The sequence below is a fragment of the Lactuca virosa genome, chromosome 3, assembly GCF_052849685.1.
Source record: "Lactuca virosa cultivar CGN04683 chromosome 3, Lactuca_virosa_CGN04683_v6, whole genome shotgun sequence".
NCBI classification, from domain to species: Eukaryota; Viridiplantae; Streptophyta; class Magnoliopsida; order Asterales; family Asteraceae; genus Lactuca; species Lactuca virosa.
The window spans coordinates 101,664,483-101,683,736 of record NC_136428.1 but is presented as its reverse complement, the minus strand read 5'-3'; the positions used below and the strand labels follow the sequence as shown (position 1 = coordinate 101,683,736).

The window sequence follows — 19,254 nt, the reverse complement described above, 5'->3', positions numbered from 1 at the left end:
TTAATCAACACCGGCAAAGGAAGCTGCCAGGGGTAAATTTGGGAAACTTGGAACTCTAAATTAATCACCATATAACTTGTTTTTGTTATACGTTTTCTTGTCATCAGTCGATGAAAGAACACGAAAAAGAGACAACTTTGAACTCCACACTAATATATATTTTCTTCAAAATTAATACATATTTGGGTTAGCGTCGTTGCTCGCATTTTTTTTTTTTTTTCTGAACTATACAGATGCATTATTTGATCTTGTTGATCGAAATAGAAAGCCATAGAAGCAATGATTAACTATTAGCTAGCAGCTTCGGAGATACTCTTCAATGAAGGACGCCATGATTTTGACCTCGAAAACGATCCAGACCTTTGTCTGTATCTTCTTTCATGTGTCACCTAAAAAAATTTAAGAAAGATTCTGTAAGTTAAGCGTAATCGTCATCTTTGACTTTTTATGATTACAATAAAGAAAGATGATTCTCAATCTCACCTCGCTTGAGTTCTCCATTTCGGAACTTGTTTCTTCGTTATCCTTTTCCTTTTCCGCCATTGATTCCGGCAGCTCCTTCTTCATCTTCGCTTGTCTTTTCGCTCTCAATACCTTCATAACTTCTGCATAACAAAAGGTCAAAACCATTAGTACACCGAGAAGATCCAAATTATGAACAGCTAATGAACAAACCGATAAAAAAAACTAACCATGAGAGGTAACGAGGCGATAAGCGCGACCTAGAACAAGTGTATCAGTTGGCCGGAGAAGCTTTACTCTGGTGAATTTAACGGTTTTATTCCCGGAGTTATCAAGGGTTTCGGCACCGGGCAGGGGAATTATAAGAGAAACATAATGTCCAGGATTCATCTTCATGATCTCACTAGCACTTGCAGACGAATACATCCTCTCTATCTTCCCTGATGGATGTTGTATAACTAACGCAGCTGCATCTACTGCTTGACAATTCCCCATCTCTAAACTGTTGATCAGAGAGAGAGAGAGAGAGAGAGAGAGAGAGAGAGAGAGAGAGAGAGGACTGGTTTTGGAGAAGATGAAGAAGCAATGGTTTCTTTCTACAGTCGTCGCCCTTTTATAATCCGTTTTTAAATACGCATTTTTTTTATTTGTATTTTAATATTTGAGTTTGAATCCGTTGCTATTTCACCTGTGTCGAGTGTTATTTATAGACTTTAAAAAAAAATTGAAGGAATTTATGTATTTGGGATATAACTTTGACTGTAGGAAGTAGGAAAGGTGAAATGGGTCGTTCTCTCTCCAACTAACGTATATGTGACCTTTATTATTATTAAATTAGTATAAAATGCATATCCCTGTTTTGATTTTAAATAATATTCTCATATAATAATGACAACATGATTACATTTAATGTTTCTTTAGTTTTTTTTTTTGGAACGGCAAATACCAAACGGAAGCCCTTCGGCTTTTTACAGCGGAAGCCCGGGTTCGAGCTCATTTACAGGGCAAATCCTCACCTTTTTTTTAATGAGATTCCAAAGGAAAATTCCCCATGAGTTATATGATTAAATGGATCTTAATGTTTCTTTAGTTTATATGATTAAATGGATCTTAATGCAATATTAATGATTCTAAATATAATGCAATACATTTTTTAGAAGTTATATATTAAAAAACTGACCATTTATATTTTTTATTTTTGATGTATTATAAAATTCATATGGATCAAACAAATTCATATGGTTAAGGCCACTCGTTACACGCAACGCCAAAGGGTGTTATTCCGACGTGACAAGAAAATAACGACATTATAACGTCCAAAACACCGCCTCCGGTCCCCGTTATTTGGCATTACGTTAATACTCGTTAGTGTGGCAACGGGACGAAACACGTATAACGGTCACTTTTTCGGCCGTTTGACAATGGTCACAAAATAAAAAAAAATCCATTTTGACTCCTATATATATATATATATATATATATATATATATATATATATATATATATATATATATATATATATATATATAACTTCAAATTTTTACCTATAAAATTCATCAATTTCTCTCGATTACACATTTCTTTACATTTCTTTCATCTTCCTTATCTTTTCTATTTTTCTATTTGCAAAAAAATAGATTATTTTGATCCGTTCCATCCATACAACGATGATAACGACGACGATGATATATTCGTGAGTATGATGTACCGATATGCTACGGAAATGCTACCGCCAGAGCCAGCTCCACTACTGACAAGGTGTGCGACGTCAAACACAGATCGTGAAGAATGACATAGACGTCTAGTACACGATTATTTTGAGGATAATTAAGTCTACCAACCTAGCGATTTCAAAAGAAGGTATCATTTGCGAAAAAAATGTGTTTCAACGGATAGTCAATCCATTGGAAAGCAGGTAATTGTTTTATAGATAACATAAGTATACTTTTTATATAATTGTTTTTTAGATAATATAAGTACACATTTTTTACAAATTAAATATATGTTTAAGTATGAATTATTTCAAATAAGGTATGATGCGAGAGGTAAACGGGGTTTTACATGGTTGCAAAAATGTGCTACTACAATCAAGCTTATGGCTATGGGGGAGTCGCCCGATTCCATTGATGACTACATGAGAATGTCGGAGCGAACTGCCCGAGAAAGTTTGTATAGATTGGCAAGAGGTGTTATCAAATCCTTCAGTGACAAATACTTGCATAAACCTTCATTGAATGACGTGTAACAACTATATGCGGCGCATGAAGAACGACATGGTTTTCCAGGTATGCTTGGAAGCATTGATTGCACAAAGTGGATATGGAGAAATTGTCCTGTGGCATGAAAAGGTCAATACACAAGTGGTCATCTTGGAGCGCCTTCGTTGGTATTAGAGGTTGTTGCTTCACAAGACTTATGGATTTGACATGCTTTTTCCGGAGTTGCGGGTTCTAACAATGACGTAAACGTTCTTGATCAGTCACCAATATTTCAAGACCTTTTGACAGGAAAGACACCAAATGCTCCTTTCACAGTGAATGGCCATGAGTATAAGTTTGGGTATTACCTCATGGATGGAATATATCTACCATATTCCACGTTTGTGAAGGCGTTTCGTCACCCGATAGAACCAATAGACAAATTTTTTCTAGAGAAGACAAGAAGGAGCACGTAAGGACATGGAACGTGCTTTTGGAGTTCTGAAAACAAAATGACACATAGTTGAACATGTGGCAGGACCATATCACTTGGACACTCTACGAGATATTATGTATGCATGTATCATAATGCATAACATGATGATTGAAGATAAAGAACGAAACATTGCGGAGTATTCGCCTACGAAACCTGGACACATTCAATTTTAACCAAGGACAACAAAATACTTACATAGAGTCGTTGACATTTAAGACCAACGAAAACACAAGCAACTTTGAGAAGACTTGACAGATCATATCTACGATGGTACTGAAGATGAATAATTTAGGTAAAAAAATATAAATTTTCTCATCTCTTTTTTGATTTTTAGGTTTTTAATTGTTTTTGTCCTTTGTTGTAATTTTTTTAATGTTGTTTTTAATTTAGGATTTATTAAAATTTTATTTTTACCTTTTAAATGTTATTTTTAATTTATATGATAATTATAAATATTATGACATGAATAAAAAAACAAATTGGAAATATAGAAATTAAAAACATCAAAAAAAAATTATAAAATAAAATAGAAAATAAAGGGTGTTATCACATGTTATCTGATGTTGCCCACTTCCACTTTGGGTGTTATAACACTCATGTATGACTATGATGATGATATGACACCTTTTGGGTGTGATAACATGCAATATCATGTTGCCCACATCCAGCAGCCTAAATCAACATCCTTATTTTATTCCTAAGTTTCAAATAATATCAATATATTTTACTTTTGCACTCATATAAACATTATCTATCTTTACCATAATTATTATTGATTCCGGTTATAATGCAATAAATTTCGTACCTATATTATGTTAGAAATTATAAAGGAAATATTACAAGTTGGCAAGTTTCCTCTATCCCACATTGGTGGGGGAAGAAACCTTTTGTGAACTTATACACCATTTCTCTTGATAAGCCTCCAAAGGCTTTAGTGGATCAAAAGAATGAGCCAAGTCCACGTGCGCGCCTAGCCGATGCCGCAATGCGCAAAATGGCGTGATTTAGGCGCACTTGACACTTTAGGAGCCGTATTCCATGCACGAATTTCGAAGATCTCTCCCTCTCTTGGCAATTTCTTCCAGTTTTCTGAGTATTCACTTTGCGTTTATCGTTTTCCAGTGCTGTTGGAAAACCTGTTATTGGAAAACTGATAGCAGGAGTCCGATCCAATAGAAGGAAAGTAAAAACTTAAAGGACATGAGTCTGATCCGTGCAATTCTCTAAGATCAAGATCAACCGTTAACAGGTCGTGTTATTAGAAAACCGATAAAAGGAGTCTGATCCAATAGAAGCGAAGTAAAAACCCAAGATCAGCCGTTAACAGGTCGTGTTATTGGAAAACCGATAACAAGAGTCTGATCCAATAGAAACGAAGTAAACACCTTTAAGGACAGGAGTTCGATCCGTGCAGTTCTCTAAGATCAAGATTAGTCGTCAACATGTCGGTTTTACGTTACTGTCTTGCGTTTACTTTCATTCAATAACATGACACTCTTCTTCTACTTTTCTTATAATCAGATCTAATTGAGAATGATTGATCTGGTTTCTGGACGAAACTTGGGAATAACATAAATAATAATTGGATTTATTATTTTCAACTAATCGACATATAATTCTCAATATTATTTGTCGAAGCTCTCTCCCTCTCTTGGCGATTTCTTCTAGTTTTCTGAGTATTCACTTTGCGTTTATCGTTTTCCAGTGTTGTTGGAAAACATGTTATTGGAAAACCGACAGCAGGACTCTGATCCAATAGAAGCGAAGTAAAAACCTTTAAGGGCGGGAGTCTGATCCGTACAGTTCTCTAAGATCAAGATCAACCGTTAACAGGTCATGTTATTGGTAAACCGATAACAGGAGTCCAATCCAATAGAAGCGAAGTAAAAACCTTTAAGGAAATGAGTTCGATCCGTGCAGTTCTCTAAGATTAAGATCAACCGTCAACATGTCGGTTTTACATTACTGTCTTGCGTTTACTTTCGTTCAATAACATGACACTCTTCTTCTACCTTTCTTATAATCAGATTTAATCGAGAAGGATTGATCTGGTTTCTGGATGAAACTTGGTAATAACATTAATAATAATTAGATTGATTATTCGCGACTAATATATATATATATATATATATTTATATATATATATATATATAATTCTCAATATTATTTTTCGGTTTCCTTATGTGTCTATTAGTTATGATATTCAACAATCTTAAAGGTTTTTAGTATTTGTGTTTATAAATAATAGACTAATGGACACCCAAATCCCAACTGCTAGTCTCCACTACATGAGCCAAGAGTTTGTTAAACTTAACCGATTTGATGGTAAGAACTACACCTGTTGGGCCGAAAAGGTCAACTTCATGATTCGTGTGTTGAAGCTCGCCTATGTTTTGGACCCAAAACTGACCCCAATTTCCTGCTGATCCAATTCCAAAGGCAGGGAAAACTGTGGATCTAATGGTCATCTCTGATCTGGAAAAGCAAAGGGCTCTGCATAGAGAGTCTGAGAATCTGTGTGTGGGTCACATTAATAACTCACTGTTTGTTCGGCTCTATGATATTTAAGCGTCGGTCAAAGACCTGAGAGAGCTATAGAGTGCTTTGGAACTCAAGTACAAAGCACGTTATAAGGTACTAACAAGCACCTTGTGTCTAAGTTTCTATAGTTTCAAATGGCTGATGAAAAACATATCATGGAGCAGGTACATGAACTACATGTCATGGTCAACAAGCTGAACGCACTCTCCATCTCTATACCAGAACTGTTTCTGGTTGGTGCAACCATTGCAGAATTTCCACCCTCATGGAAAGACTTCTCTAAGAGAATGATGCACAAATCTGAGGACTACTCCTTGGACGATTGGATTAAACACCTTCGCATCAAGGAGGAAACTCGCATCAGGGACAAACATGGTAACGTCGGATCGAGTGTACACCATGTATCAGCCGAGGGTTCTGTTCATAAGACCAAGTCTGGGGGATAGAACAAAAGGAACTTGGGTTCCAAATAACAAAGCTTTGAGAAACTGAGTCATCAGAATCCTAACTCAAAGCCTAAGAGGATCAGATCTTGCCATATCCTTAGAGATATTGGGCACTATGCGAGAGAATGCAAAGATCGCAAATCAGGACCGGTAGCACATGCAATCGAGCAAGTGATTGATATGGTGGCAAGTATGAACCTTGGAGATATTTTCACGATCGCTTCCCTTACTCGAGCAATCTGTGCTCGAGGATGCTTTGTAGACATTGGAGCCACCGTACATGGTTGTGGGTAATGAGATAGCTTCCACACGTATCGTCCAACGCCACCAGGGACGGTTGTGGTCTGTGCAGATGGTCATAGAGTTGAAGTTCAAGGGAGATGAGATGTTTGTTTGAAGTTCACACGTGGTGAATAGGTTACCCTTAGAGATGTTCTTTATGTTCCTACTATCTCAAAGGGGTTGGTTTATGTGGATAAGTTTGAAAAAGGTAGGTTCAAGATGGAGCTTGAGAAAGGCAGAATTGTGATCACTACGGGTAGAAGGTATGTTGGGAGGGTGAATAATTGTTCTGGAATGTATCGTCTTTCCCTTAGTGATGAGGATAGTGCGAGTGGGCCAAGTGTTGATAATAATGGTTCGAGTGTTGCAAGTGTGTCTAGTGTTTCTAGTAATGAGGTAATTGGTGGATTGGTTGCTAATGTGAATGAAGTGAACTTTTATGGTTATTTTGTTTGTTCAATTTCTCTATGGCATAAACGTTTAGCACACACTAATCTTAAAAACATTGAAAAAAATGCAAACTAAAGGAATGTTAAAATATGACTCAAAAGATTTTGAAAAATATGAAACTTGTGTGAAATCAAAAGTTTACAAAGAAACCATTTCCATCAGTTAAGAGAAATACATCATTACTTGAGTTGATTCATTATGATATATGTGAATTAAATGGAATACTTACTCAACGAGGAAAAAGGTATTTCATCACATTTGGTGATGACTTCGGTCGATATTTACATGTTTATCTGCTGAGATCAAAAGATGAAGCTTTTGATGCATTTAAACTGTATATGGCTGAATTCGAAAATCAACTTGAAAGACACATCAAAATTCTTCGCTCGGACAGAGATGAAGAATATTTCAACCAAGATTTTGACACATTATGCAAAGATAATGGAATCAAACATGAGACAAATTCACCATATACTCCCCAATAGAATGGTTTGGCTGAGAGAAAGAATAGAATCCTTTGTGAGATGGTCAACTGCATGTTGAACCACTATTGTCTACCAAACAATATGTGGGGGAAACACTTTTGACTGCTTGATATGTCCATAATAGGATCACTAGTTGTGTGATTCCTACAAGCCCATATGAGTTGTGGAAGGGTAGAAAGCCTAACCTAGACTATTCGAAAGTGTGGGGGTGTGTGGCTTATTATCGGACACCTGATCCTAATATATCCAAATTGGGAGCTCGGGCTATGAAGAGTGTGTTCATTGGATATGCTCAGAAAGCAAGGCTTACGGATTATTAGATGATGAATCTTGTGTTGTCATAGAATCCACAGATGTGGAATTCTTCGAAGACACGTTTTCTAGAGATGATGAAAACTCCAATAATACAACGTCTACATGTAATTCTCAAGAAAGACTCCTACCTCCTCCTATTGTGGAGGAACCTAGAGAAGTACTAGAACTAGAATAGAGAAATTTTTTTGAGACGATTTCTATTCTTATTTGCTTGAAGGAACACAAAAAAAGTGACAAGATAGGTCATTTTTTCCATTAACTTTGTAACATCCCGACTCCCAGGTATGAAATTTTAAGGATTTTTGTACAGCACATAAGACCTACTCGACGAGTTGGAGGCCCCAACTCTTCATGTAGAAACTAATAAAGCCGCATGGGTTATGAAACCTACTGGACGAGTTGGAGGACCCCAACTCGACGAGTTGAGGTTGTGCATGAAAACCCCAATTTTTAGGGTTTGCACCCTATTTAAAGGACCTTAAGTCCCCTCACCAGCCTCCCTTACCACCTTATCGTCCAGAGAGAAACCCTAGCGGTGCTTTGCTACTTTCTTGAGTGTTTGTGAGCTTAAAGAGTGTTATTTTGTGCATTTCTTAAAGAAGCTTGAAGAGATTAGTGCATAGCCGAAGGAGGATGCTGTAGATCCGACATCTACACTGTGGTAGCAACCTTTTGGAGGTAAAAAGTCTTTACCTTGACCTCTTATTTCTTAGATCTCCTCTTATGAAAGTATATGGTCATTTTTGGTGCAAAATGGAGTCATTCTCGGATTTGAGCTTGTCCAGAGAATGCGGTTTCAGATCTGGACGCCTCTAGGCCTCCATGAACAAAGATGCCCACTTTATCTAGTCTTGGCCCTCCTCCATGCCCTAAACCTCTTATTAAGCCTAGTTTTAGTGTTTTAATCCCTTTGATGCCTTGCATGCAAGTAAAGTTAGCAACTTTACGTGGTATCTCAGTCCTAAGAGGCTAGATCTGTAGTTTAGGGCCTTGGATTCGACTAGAGAGGACTGAATATGAAAAGGCTGAAGGAACTCGACGAGTTCCTTAGCCAACTCGTCGAGTTGGGTCGGGTTTTCCCACTTTCTGGGTTCTGAATAAACCCAGTGAGTTGATGAGATAAATCGACGAGTTAGTAGGGTTTTTCCCGGTTTCCTGAGTTCTTAAGGAACTCGACGAGTTGATAGCTGCACTCGACGAGTTGGGTCAACATGGACTATTGATCTTGACTGTTGACTTTGACTTTGACCAAGGTTGACCAAGTTTGACTTTTGAGGGTATTTTGGTAATTTGGTCTTGATGGAATTGGTCCTATGGTGGTTGTAGGTGTTTGAGTTTGGAGCCGTGATTCGAGAGCTTGATCTTTTCAGTACAGTTCGACATTGTAAGCTGAGTTCTTCTCACTATATCAACATCGTCTAAGGCACCTAGGCCGACCCTTTTTAGATTGTATACTGGTTATAGGATGATGTTATGTTTAGTGATCTGTTAGATCTGTATCCTGGTTATAGGATGATGCTATGTTTAGTGATCTGTTAGACCGGTATCCTGGTATATAGGATGATGCTATGATTAGTGATCTGTTAGATCTGTATGACTATCTGTACATGCTAGTTAGCGTATGATATTTATGTGTTGATTGTGTGATTGCGGGGTGGGTTGAGGCGGTCCTGCTTTGTGCTCTAGGCCAACATACCCAGGGCGGTCCAGATAGACTGAAGACCCATCGGGGCGTACCAGTCAGGCCGAAGGCCCGGAGGACGGTCCGGACATGCTGAAGGCCCGATAGGGCGGACCAGACATGTTGAAGGTTCTGAGAGTGTACCAGACAAACTGAAGGCCCGGTGAGGGCGGTCCAGTCATACTGAAGACTCTGAGAGTGGGCCAGATAGGCTGAAGGCCCGGTGAGGGCGGTCCAGTCATACTGAAGACTCTATATGCATGCTGTTTGTTATGATATTGTTCTGATTGTATGACGTTGGTATTTTGGGGGAACTCACTAAGCTTCGGGCTTACATTTGTTGATTTTGTTTCAGGTACTTCGGATGATCGTGGGAAGGCGAAGGCTTGATCGTGCACCTCCTCACATTTTATGATTTTGATTTCTGGGATACTCAGATATGAAACTATTTTGAAATTTTTTTGTAATAACTAATGGTTTTTGGATGCTTGAAAAAGTTTTAAATTGGCTTGAATTTTATGGATGTTGCAAACGTGGATGATGATCCTAAGACCTTTATTGAATCCATGACGTCTAGAGATGTTCCTTTGTGGAAGGAAGCCATCAATGACAAAATGGATTCAATTATGGGTAACGGAACTTGGGAGTTAGATGATCTACCCAAGGGGAGGTTACCTATACGATCCAAATGGATATTCAAGAGAAAATATCATCCAGATGAATCCATATCTGCCTATAAAGCAAGATTAGTTGCTTAGGGCTATATGCAGCAAGAAGAGATCAACTATTTTGATACCTATACCTCAGTTGCTAGGATTAGTTCTATTAGAACACTCATAGAAGTATCAGCTTTGAAAGGAATGTATATTCATCAAATGGATGTGAAGATAGACTTTCTAAATGGCTATCTCAAAGAGGAGATTTATTGGGAGAAACCTGAAGGTTTCGTGATACATGGATAGGAAAATAAAGTGTGTAGACTTATTAAATCCTTGTATGGGTTGAAGCAAGCTCCCAAACAGTAGCATGAGAGATTTGACACCACTGTAACTGCTTTCGGTTTTCAACACAATAGTGCCGACACACGTATTTATTCCGAATGCACTTCCGAATATATAGTTGTTATATGCATGTATGTTGATGATATGTTGATCATTGGCACTCACCTAGAAGGTATTCTTGAGACGAAGAAATACCTATCCTCGAACTTTAAGATGAAAGATCTTGGAGAAGTTGATACAATTCTTGGTATCAAGGTGAAAAGGACAGGATATCAGATTTCTCTAAGTCAATCTCATTATATACATAAAATTCTGACAAAGTTGCAACATTTGAATATTAAGGAATTCAACAATACTTTTGATTCAAGTGTGAAAATAAATGTAAAATTTTGGTCAAGCAATGGCTCAACTAGAATATGCAAGTGTAATTGGGAGCAACATGTATGCTACACATTGCACTCGACCTGACATCACATTCTATGTAAGCAAACTGAGTCAGTATACTGTCAATCTAGGGACGGAGCACTGGAAGGCAGTGGGTAGAGTATTGGGATACCTGAAAAGGACAATTACTCTTGAGTTGACGTATTCATCATCTAACGGAATACTAAAAGGGTATTTTGATGCTAGCTGGATAGATCAGACCAGTTATTTAAAATCCACAAGTGGTTGGATTTATACTCTAGCTGGTGGTTCTATTTCTTGGTTGAGCAAGAAATATACATGCATAACTCATTCAAAGATGGAAGCAAAGCTAATTGCCTTAGCAACAACGGGCAAAGAGGCAGAGTGGATTCGATATCTACTTATAGATATCCGTTTGTGGGATATTCCAATGCCTTCAATACCCATGTACTGTGACAGAAAGGCCACACTGTCTAAAGTATATAATGCGGTATATAATAGGAAGTCAAGACATGTAGGTCTGAGATATAGTTTTTTAATACAAGTAATTGAAAGTGACACCATCAAGGTTGTCTATGTCAAGACAAGTAGGAACTAGGCAGATCCATTTACCAAACCTCTGACGAGAGATTTGGTTACATCTACCACGATATTCATGGATCTAAAACCACAATAGAATCGCTTAGTGATGGAAACCCAACTTGACATTAGTGCTCCTAATTCTCAAGTTTAAAGGATAACAACAAAGTCACTAATGATAGAAGTTATTATCATTAATGATAGATCCATGTGAGGTAGGATAGTACGTCGTTGCCGATAACGAGGTTGAGTTACGACAATTAAAAAAGTTTTGGAGACATCTAAGCAACAAAGATGTTGTAAAACTTTTCCTATATCATCTAGAGGTGGTGCCGCCTCAAGTGAAGATTAGTGGTTTATCTTCTAAAGGGTCATGAGAATGATTTATAGCGCATGACCATATTAGCGCTTAGGGAGAACGCAAAGACGACATGTGATGTGTGGGGGTAAACTGGAGAGGTCACAAGTTCTTGGTTTAAACCTATAAGGATACCATTGAATTGGTTACTTCTTGTTTGTTCTCATTAAACAAGGGTTTAATCTTCGTGACACCTAAGTCACATCATATGTCTGAGTGAAAGGAAACATTCCAACTTGGTGGGGGGATTGATGGAAATTATAAAGGAAATATTGCAAGTTGGCAAGTTTCCTCTATCCCACATTGAGTTTTCATAACCGTACTAATAATGAATTTCCTGTCGCGACGTTCTTCAGGCGTCGAAGTGTTTATGACATTTGTCACCCATAACCTGCCGGTCTGACTGTAGCTAATAGTCAGGGTGTGGGATCATCAGTCTCGTATAGATCTATACACAAGTATCACGCTCTCTTACAGAGATTCCGGTTATAAAATAGGACTTTCGTGTATACCTCAGTTAGGTACGATGAAGACAATGTCTCAATAATTTATTCAACGAGTGTACGTGTTTTTGTAATGAAAACGTTTGTATATGTAATTATCCCCTTTTTCCAGGATAATACCGAAAATGCCGTAAAACAATTATATATGTACTTTATATAATTTTACCCCTTGCTCAACGGGTTACAAAAGTGGTAAAGTTTCGTAAACTATATTTATATAGTTTAATGAAAAGAACGTTTTTGTACTCCAAATATATATATATATATATATATATATATATATATATATATATATATATATATATATATATATATATATATATATATATATATATATATTTGTGTAAATGATTTGAGATTTGTATAGAATATGCAGAATGTTTAGAAGTTGGAGGAATACTTACCAAAAATGAGGAGATGACCCAAAGATACTTCAAAATAAACGTGACTGGAAGGGGAGAAAAATGAGAGTTCTTTTGTGGGGAGAAAAGTGGATTCTTGGAGGGGAGTGTGGAAATGAAGAATTAAATCCCTTAGAAGTGTTTATATATAATAGAATACGGCAGGTGGATGTGTGTTGGGATGTGTAATGGATAATTATTTGACCAATGGAGAGTGAGGAAGTGATATAAAGGTGGCAAGAGGGGATCCATTTGACTCACTTGTGCAATATAATATCTATTTAACTTTAGATATTACTTAATGCAAAAGTATGATTTATAAATAATAAATCTTCAATATGTGGATAAAATATGAGTTTAGGGGGTCTAGGATGTGAAAAATATGAGTTTGATGGAAATTCCACGTCAAAAATTCCTAAAATTGACGAAAAATGCGAAACTGCCAAAAATCCGGAATGGGATGCGAGGGTGCGAAGGTTGCTAATGCGAAAGGGAGGTTAGCTGCGAGAGGTGTAGATGCGAAAGTTCTCGGTTCACTGCGAGAGGTGTAGATATGAAAGTTCTCGGTTCACTGCGAGAGGTGTCACCTGCGAAGGTACCCGATGCGAAACTAACCGAGGTTGCAAATGCGAAAGTTGTCGAGTACATGAGAAAGTGGGGGTTTTGTTGCGAGAGTGAGAGTTTCGGTTCGAAAGTAAGGGTTCGCATGTGAGAGGCCTCGGTGCGAAAGTGTCCGGCTACGAATCTGAGAAGGTTCGCTGCGAAGGGTTAAGAGGGTTCGCAGTGATCTTGCAGTTTTCTATTTTCTCCTCCCTTTTCGAGTGGTTTTCAACAATTTGAAAGGTTGGAATGGTATGGGTGTTTAGGGAAAAGGTTAGAAGTGTGATTCTTGTTACCAAGAGAGATTTGGGAGAGAGAGATAGAGAGAGATTTTGTTTGTAGCCTTTGTTATGGTTTTGCCCCGTAGTGTTAGGGTTGTAAACTCCACTACGCCGTGTTATGAGTGTTATACATCCTCGAAGGATACATAGTTGAGTTTTTATCGAGTTGTTATGTTATTCACCCTATTTAGGGTTTATATTTGAAAAATTGAACTCCCCGAGTGATACTTTGTATTAATTGTAAGTTGTACATTAGGAAACATAACGTAAACCCTAACATACTAGCACTAGTTGAGTTGACCGGTTTCACTTGTTGACTTTGTTTGACCAAAATTAACGGTTCTCACGCACAAATTTTGAAGCTCTCTCGCTCTCTTGGCGATTTCTTCCTGTTTTTTGAGTATTTACTTTGCGTTTATCATTTTCCATTGTTGTTGGAAAACCGATAAATTTGCATTAAATCCTGGGGGTTTGTAACATTCGTAAATATTCAGAAAAATTTAAACTTTTTCAACCAACCAAAAGTTATAATGGTTTACATTGTAGTTTTCAAAATAGTTTAGACATAAGAGTTTTTCCCAAAATCATGAAACACAATATGAGGAGGTGCACGATCACGCCTTCGCCTTCCCGCGATCCTCTAAAGTACCTGAAACATAATCCAAAACTGTAAGCCCAAAGCTTAGTGAGTTCCCCCAAAATACCAATACATAACAAATAGCACAAGTACAATAACAACATGCAATGGGTCCACAACTAACAGACTGGATTACCCCTGAGCCCACAACATAAGTCTGACTTGCCTCTTGGGCCCACAACTTATTTCTGATTTACTCCACAGCCTGATCAGTCCTCATACTGAATACCACTAAGCCCTCAGCACGAGTCTGGCATGCCCTTCTCGGCCCACAGCTCGTATCTGGAATGCTTATAAGCCCTCAGTATGAGTCTGGCATGCCCTTCCTGGCCCTCAACTCATATCTGGCTTGCTCCTGGGTTTGTTGGCTACAACACGGAGCAGTACAACCTCACCCAACCCACACAGTATGTCGACATATAACAGATAATAACATATTCAGATAAACAGACAGTATCACAGGTAGGTCCTATAGATCTACCAGACTAGCATATCAAGACTAGCATACCAAGACTAACATATCAAGACTAACATGCATATCAATTCCATACTCGACATATCAACAATATCAGGTTATCAAACCAAAGGGTTGGCCTTGGTGCCTTTGACTCGACAGTACAGTGAGGAAAACTCACATCTCAAGCGGCGCAAAACTGATAAGGCCTGACTCCGAGTCCCAACTCACAACTCAAATGCCTACAACCATCAAATGACCAATTCCATCAAAACCCAGAATACCCAAAATACCATCACGGTCAACTTGGTTAAAGTCAAAGTCAACGGTCAAGGTCAACAGTCCAGATTGACCCAACACGCCGTGTTTCCTTCTTACCACGCAGTGTTCCGCGACCAATTCTACAGGCGGGAAAACTTCAGCCAACATGTCGTGTTCGCCAGATTCCCAATAGCTTAAGATATACAGCTGCCTTTTCGATCCCAAGAGCACCAAGGCTCAGATCTGGACTAGGAATGCGGTTAGGAAGGATAAAGTTTCCAACTTTATCCTTTGGGACCGCAAGGAGGTCCAAAAATCCAAACTACATGCTTAACCATGCAAGGGCTCAACCATAAAGTCCTCAATCCTTAAGATCCAAAGTCCCCTCATTCCAGAAGTGGTTCAACCACCTAAACCATTCCAAAAATTCGTGCTTTATAAGACATGCATGTCCAATGCATGTCTTGAACCCATATTAGGTCAAAAAGGGAATTCATGACCTACTTTCAATGCATGGCATCAAAACTTTGGTTGGAACCAGATCCAAGCCACTACAAGGTCTTCTTGACCTGGAGATTCATAAAGTTGCAAACTTTATGAGATCCCTCCATGCATCAACCCATAACAAATAGAAATGGGGACATAACTCAAGATCTAGCGACTAGGAATGGTAAAAATCGAGACTTGAACACTTACAACGGTCCAAGAGAGTGCTACACTGAAGTATGTTGCTTGCTAGCTGCAACATTGCTTCTTTCTTTCACTTTCTGCCTTCAAAACACCAACTATCTTCACAAATAGGAGAGGAAAAGATTAGGGTTTCTTCTTGAGCTTGAGAGGACAGATGGAGGCTGAGGATGGACAAACCCTAGCCCTCATAATCCTTAAATAGGGGACTAAACCCCAGAATATTAGGGTTTCACACACATCGGTCAACACGTCGTGCCAAGAGGGAAAACATGTTGTGTTGCTTAGCCAAAACACGCGCCTTTTATTGTCTAGACACGTCGTGTTGGTGCCGCCAACACGCTGTGTCTAAACCCCAAGGTTGCAACCTACCAAACTAATTATCATGACATGAAAGAATTAGAAGTACCTGAACATCGGGATGTTACAGTTTTACTCTGTTGCTTACAACCAATAGAAGCGAAGTAAAAACCTTTAAGGACAAGAGTCCGATCCGTGCAGTTCTCTAAGATCAAGATCAGCCGTCAACATGTCGATTTTTCATTACTGTCTCGCGTTTACTTTCGTCTAATAACAAGACACTCTTGTTCTACCTTTCTTATAATCAGAGCTAATCGAAAAAGATTGATCTGGTTTCCAGATGAAACTTGGTAATAACATTAATAATAATTAGATTTATTATTCACTACTAATCGACATATAATTTTCAATATTATTTATCGGTTTTTTTGCGACCGCCTTTTGTTCTAATATTCAACATACTAGTAGTAGCATGCTAAATGCTTACAACATTTTATCTATAATAGCAAAATAATTTTAAAAATATATACAACAATGAAACCCCTCAAATTATCTTATAAGTTTCAAAATATATATTGCTACTAACAAAATATAAAATTATTATAAGTAACAATGTAGAAATACTATAAAAAGTAAACCAGTATTAATATCACGCTCGATTCCCCAGAATTGCTGCATAATAAATACTAGTATATGGTTATTAGTGAATATTTGTATTAAACTAAATACATGATGTTGCTGCTTATTATTTAATTTAGGAATGAAGACTTATTAGAAACGACATAAACTAGAGAATAGAGCGCCTGCCGGCAAGGGCCGTAGTTGGTGGCGAAATCCCACGTGTCACTGTTCTTTGGACGGACTTAATCGGCGTTGTCGACGGAGTCAAGATTTACCCTTTTGGACCAATATATTTACTAATTTAATTTAATTAATAAATCTTCATATATACAAACTTATGAATTATGATGCTTTTTATTACTTTCATGACATATATTGAAATGTTATTATACAACTTTTATATAATATAATAAAATGAAAAGCATGCATGTTGATGTTACAATCAGTATTTGTTGGCCGGTTTTACTCGAACCGTTAGGGGTCGGTTTGAGCAAGTTGACAAATGAACTGCTGAAGCAATATTTGGCATTTCCTTCATTACTTCTTTCATCCGTTTTTTCATAATGAAATGAAACTATGATATTTTAATTTTTATATGTCCAGATTCATATAATTATATTAATTCCCATCATTTTCAAATTTATATTCTTGACATTCAGATGATATTTAAACATTCTTCTTAAAGTATGTATATAATTAAATACCTAGATGCATATGATAGATATATGGAATAACTATAAGAATCAAATTGTTGATCTATAAGAAATGAAACGATTTAATCAGTTTAACCATTTTTTATTTTTTGGTGAGAAATTGACAAGTAGTGTGGTTTATACATTAATGATGAGTACTTATTAAAACTTGGATATAAAATAGAATATATCGGAAATGCAATTAATTAAATAACTAGAAAGGTTACCCCGCTACGCTGGGGCCAGAAGCTTTCAATGTTGTTTCCGAATTGATAAATATGACAGACATAGAAAGTGCAAGGATGAAAAGTCCGGGCTTTGGCCGGGACAAAAAATGTAAAAGTTTTGACTGGAAGGACCAGAAGTGTGAAAATGACTAAAGAATTAAAGGGGTAGGAATTAGCAACTTTTTAGAAAAGGGATCAAAGTTGTCAAACCGTTAAAGTTTTGTGGCCAAACTTTAAATATTAAAAGGTTCCAAAAAATATAAAAATATTGATTGCAAGGACCAAAAGTGTCAAAATGGGTAAAGAATAATGACCAAAGTTGCCAAAAAACATCAAAATTTAGTATTCCTAACTTCCAACAATAATACATGGACAAATTCTGCCAAAAAAATAGGAAGTTGAATCAAGGGACCAAACCTGGACAAACAAAAGGACATGAATAAATTAATTAAAGAAGTACAGAGACCGGATATGTAAATCAAAGGACCAAACCTGAACAAAGTATCCAAACTTTACTATTTCTTTCTTCCACAACTTTAATATATATATAATAATTAGGTTTCTTGAAAGACAATTCTGTCTAAAATATAATTTTAAGAGGTTCCTAGAAAGAGTGAAAGACCATGAGCAATAAAACCCTAAATGACAAACAAACAAGAATCTTAGGAAATTATGGGAAATCTTTGACTCTTGTTGACAGTAATACCAGATTAACTAAAATCCCTTGATTTATCTGATTTGCGAAGAGTCATTATAAGCCCATGTGAGATGTTGGGGTTTCGCATATTTAATGAATTGTCCAAACATCACCCACCACAAACACTTTGTTTTAATAATACTATGTTCAAATCAACTACGTCATATGAGAATTCATAAGCTTCCTATTCATAGTTTTGTTATAAAATAACAGGTTAATATTATTTAACAGTAATCAAGTTTTAATAGTAAACAAATTCACATGGATCGTGTAATGCTTTGTGTGCCACAATAATTTTAATCTTTTGAGGTACATTGCTCGTTTTGTTGCTTTTATAATATTAACATATGAAGTCATAATAGTATTAACATATGAAGGGTATTGTAACATCCGTATTTCGGGTTAGACTTTAAACCATTTAAGTGAAAATATTAAAAATAATAATAAATAAATAATATAAAATATAGAGGTAAATGAAATAAATAAATAGTAGTGAATTTAAAAGATTCAAGGTTTCTAGAAAGTTAAAATAGGGTTAAAGAGAAAATTTAAATTTCAGGGACTAAACTTGCCAATTCGGAAAATTTAGGTTTAGCCTCACCTTACTAGAATTGGACAAAAAAAAGTTCAGAACTTAATGCGGTATAGTCATTTGGAATTTTTATGACTAGAAGATATTAGAGACTATAAAGAGAATTAAGTGGGAAACATAAAGTTTAGTGGTCAATGTAAGAATAAGTGAAGTTTTAAACATAAACCTACTTCCCTTTTCTTTCTTATTTGGAGAAAATGATTTTGAGAGACTGAGAGAGGGTACTATGATTTGGATATTGAAGGAAGAATTGAAGCCATTTTAAATACCATTGAAGGAATTCCACTCAAACCATAAATTAGGAAATCGATAAGGTATGCTTTCTAGTTATCTTCTTCATTTGAGCAACATAGGGTTTGGGATCTTCACAATTTTAAAATCCTATAGTAAAATAGATGTTAGATTGAATCTCTAGCTTAAATTTCATCAAAAGCTCAATTATGTTCATGAACATTTGTTTATGTTTGTTCATTTAAGTTCATTTTATGTTCATATATGTTCAATCATGTTTGATTAGATTAATATATTATATGTTTGTTTATCTTCATATATGTTTAATTATGTTTATTTATACCCGTTTGTTTATATTTGTTCGTTTATGT

General features: G+C 36.7%; 1 protein-coding gene across 1 annotated transcript; it reads right to left on the bottom strand.

Moving 5' to 3' along the window:
- Positions 1 to 136: 136 nt before the first annotated feature.
- LOC145166303 (uncharacterized) lies at positions 137 to 1,067 on the bottom strand. The gene is made up of 3 exons (XM_079085243.1): positions 693 to 1,067; positions 484 to 605; positions 137 to 389 (listed from the first exon to the last, which is right to left on the bottom strand). Exons 1-3 carry the CDS (start codon positions 955 to 957, stop codon positions 291 to 293), a joined length of 486 nt encoding a protein of 161 aa, XP_078941369.1. The 5' UTR covers positions 958 to 1,067; the 3' UTR covers positions 137 to 290.
- Between the last annotated feature and the right edge of the window lie 18,187 nt (positions 1,068 to 19,254).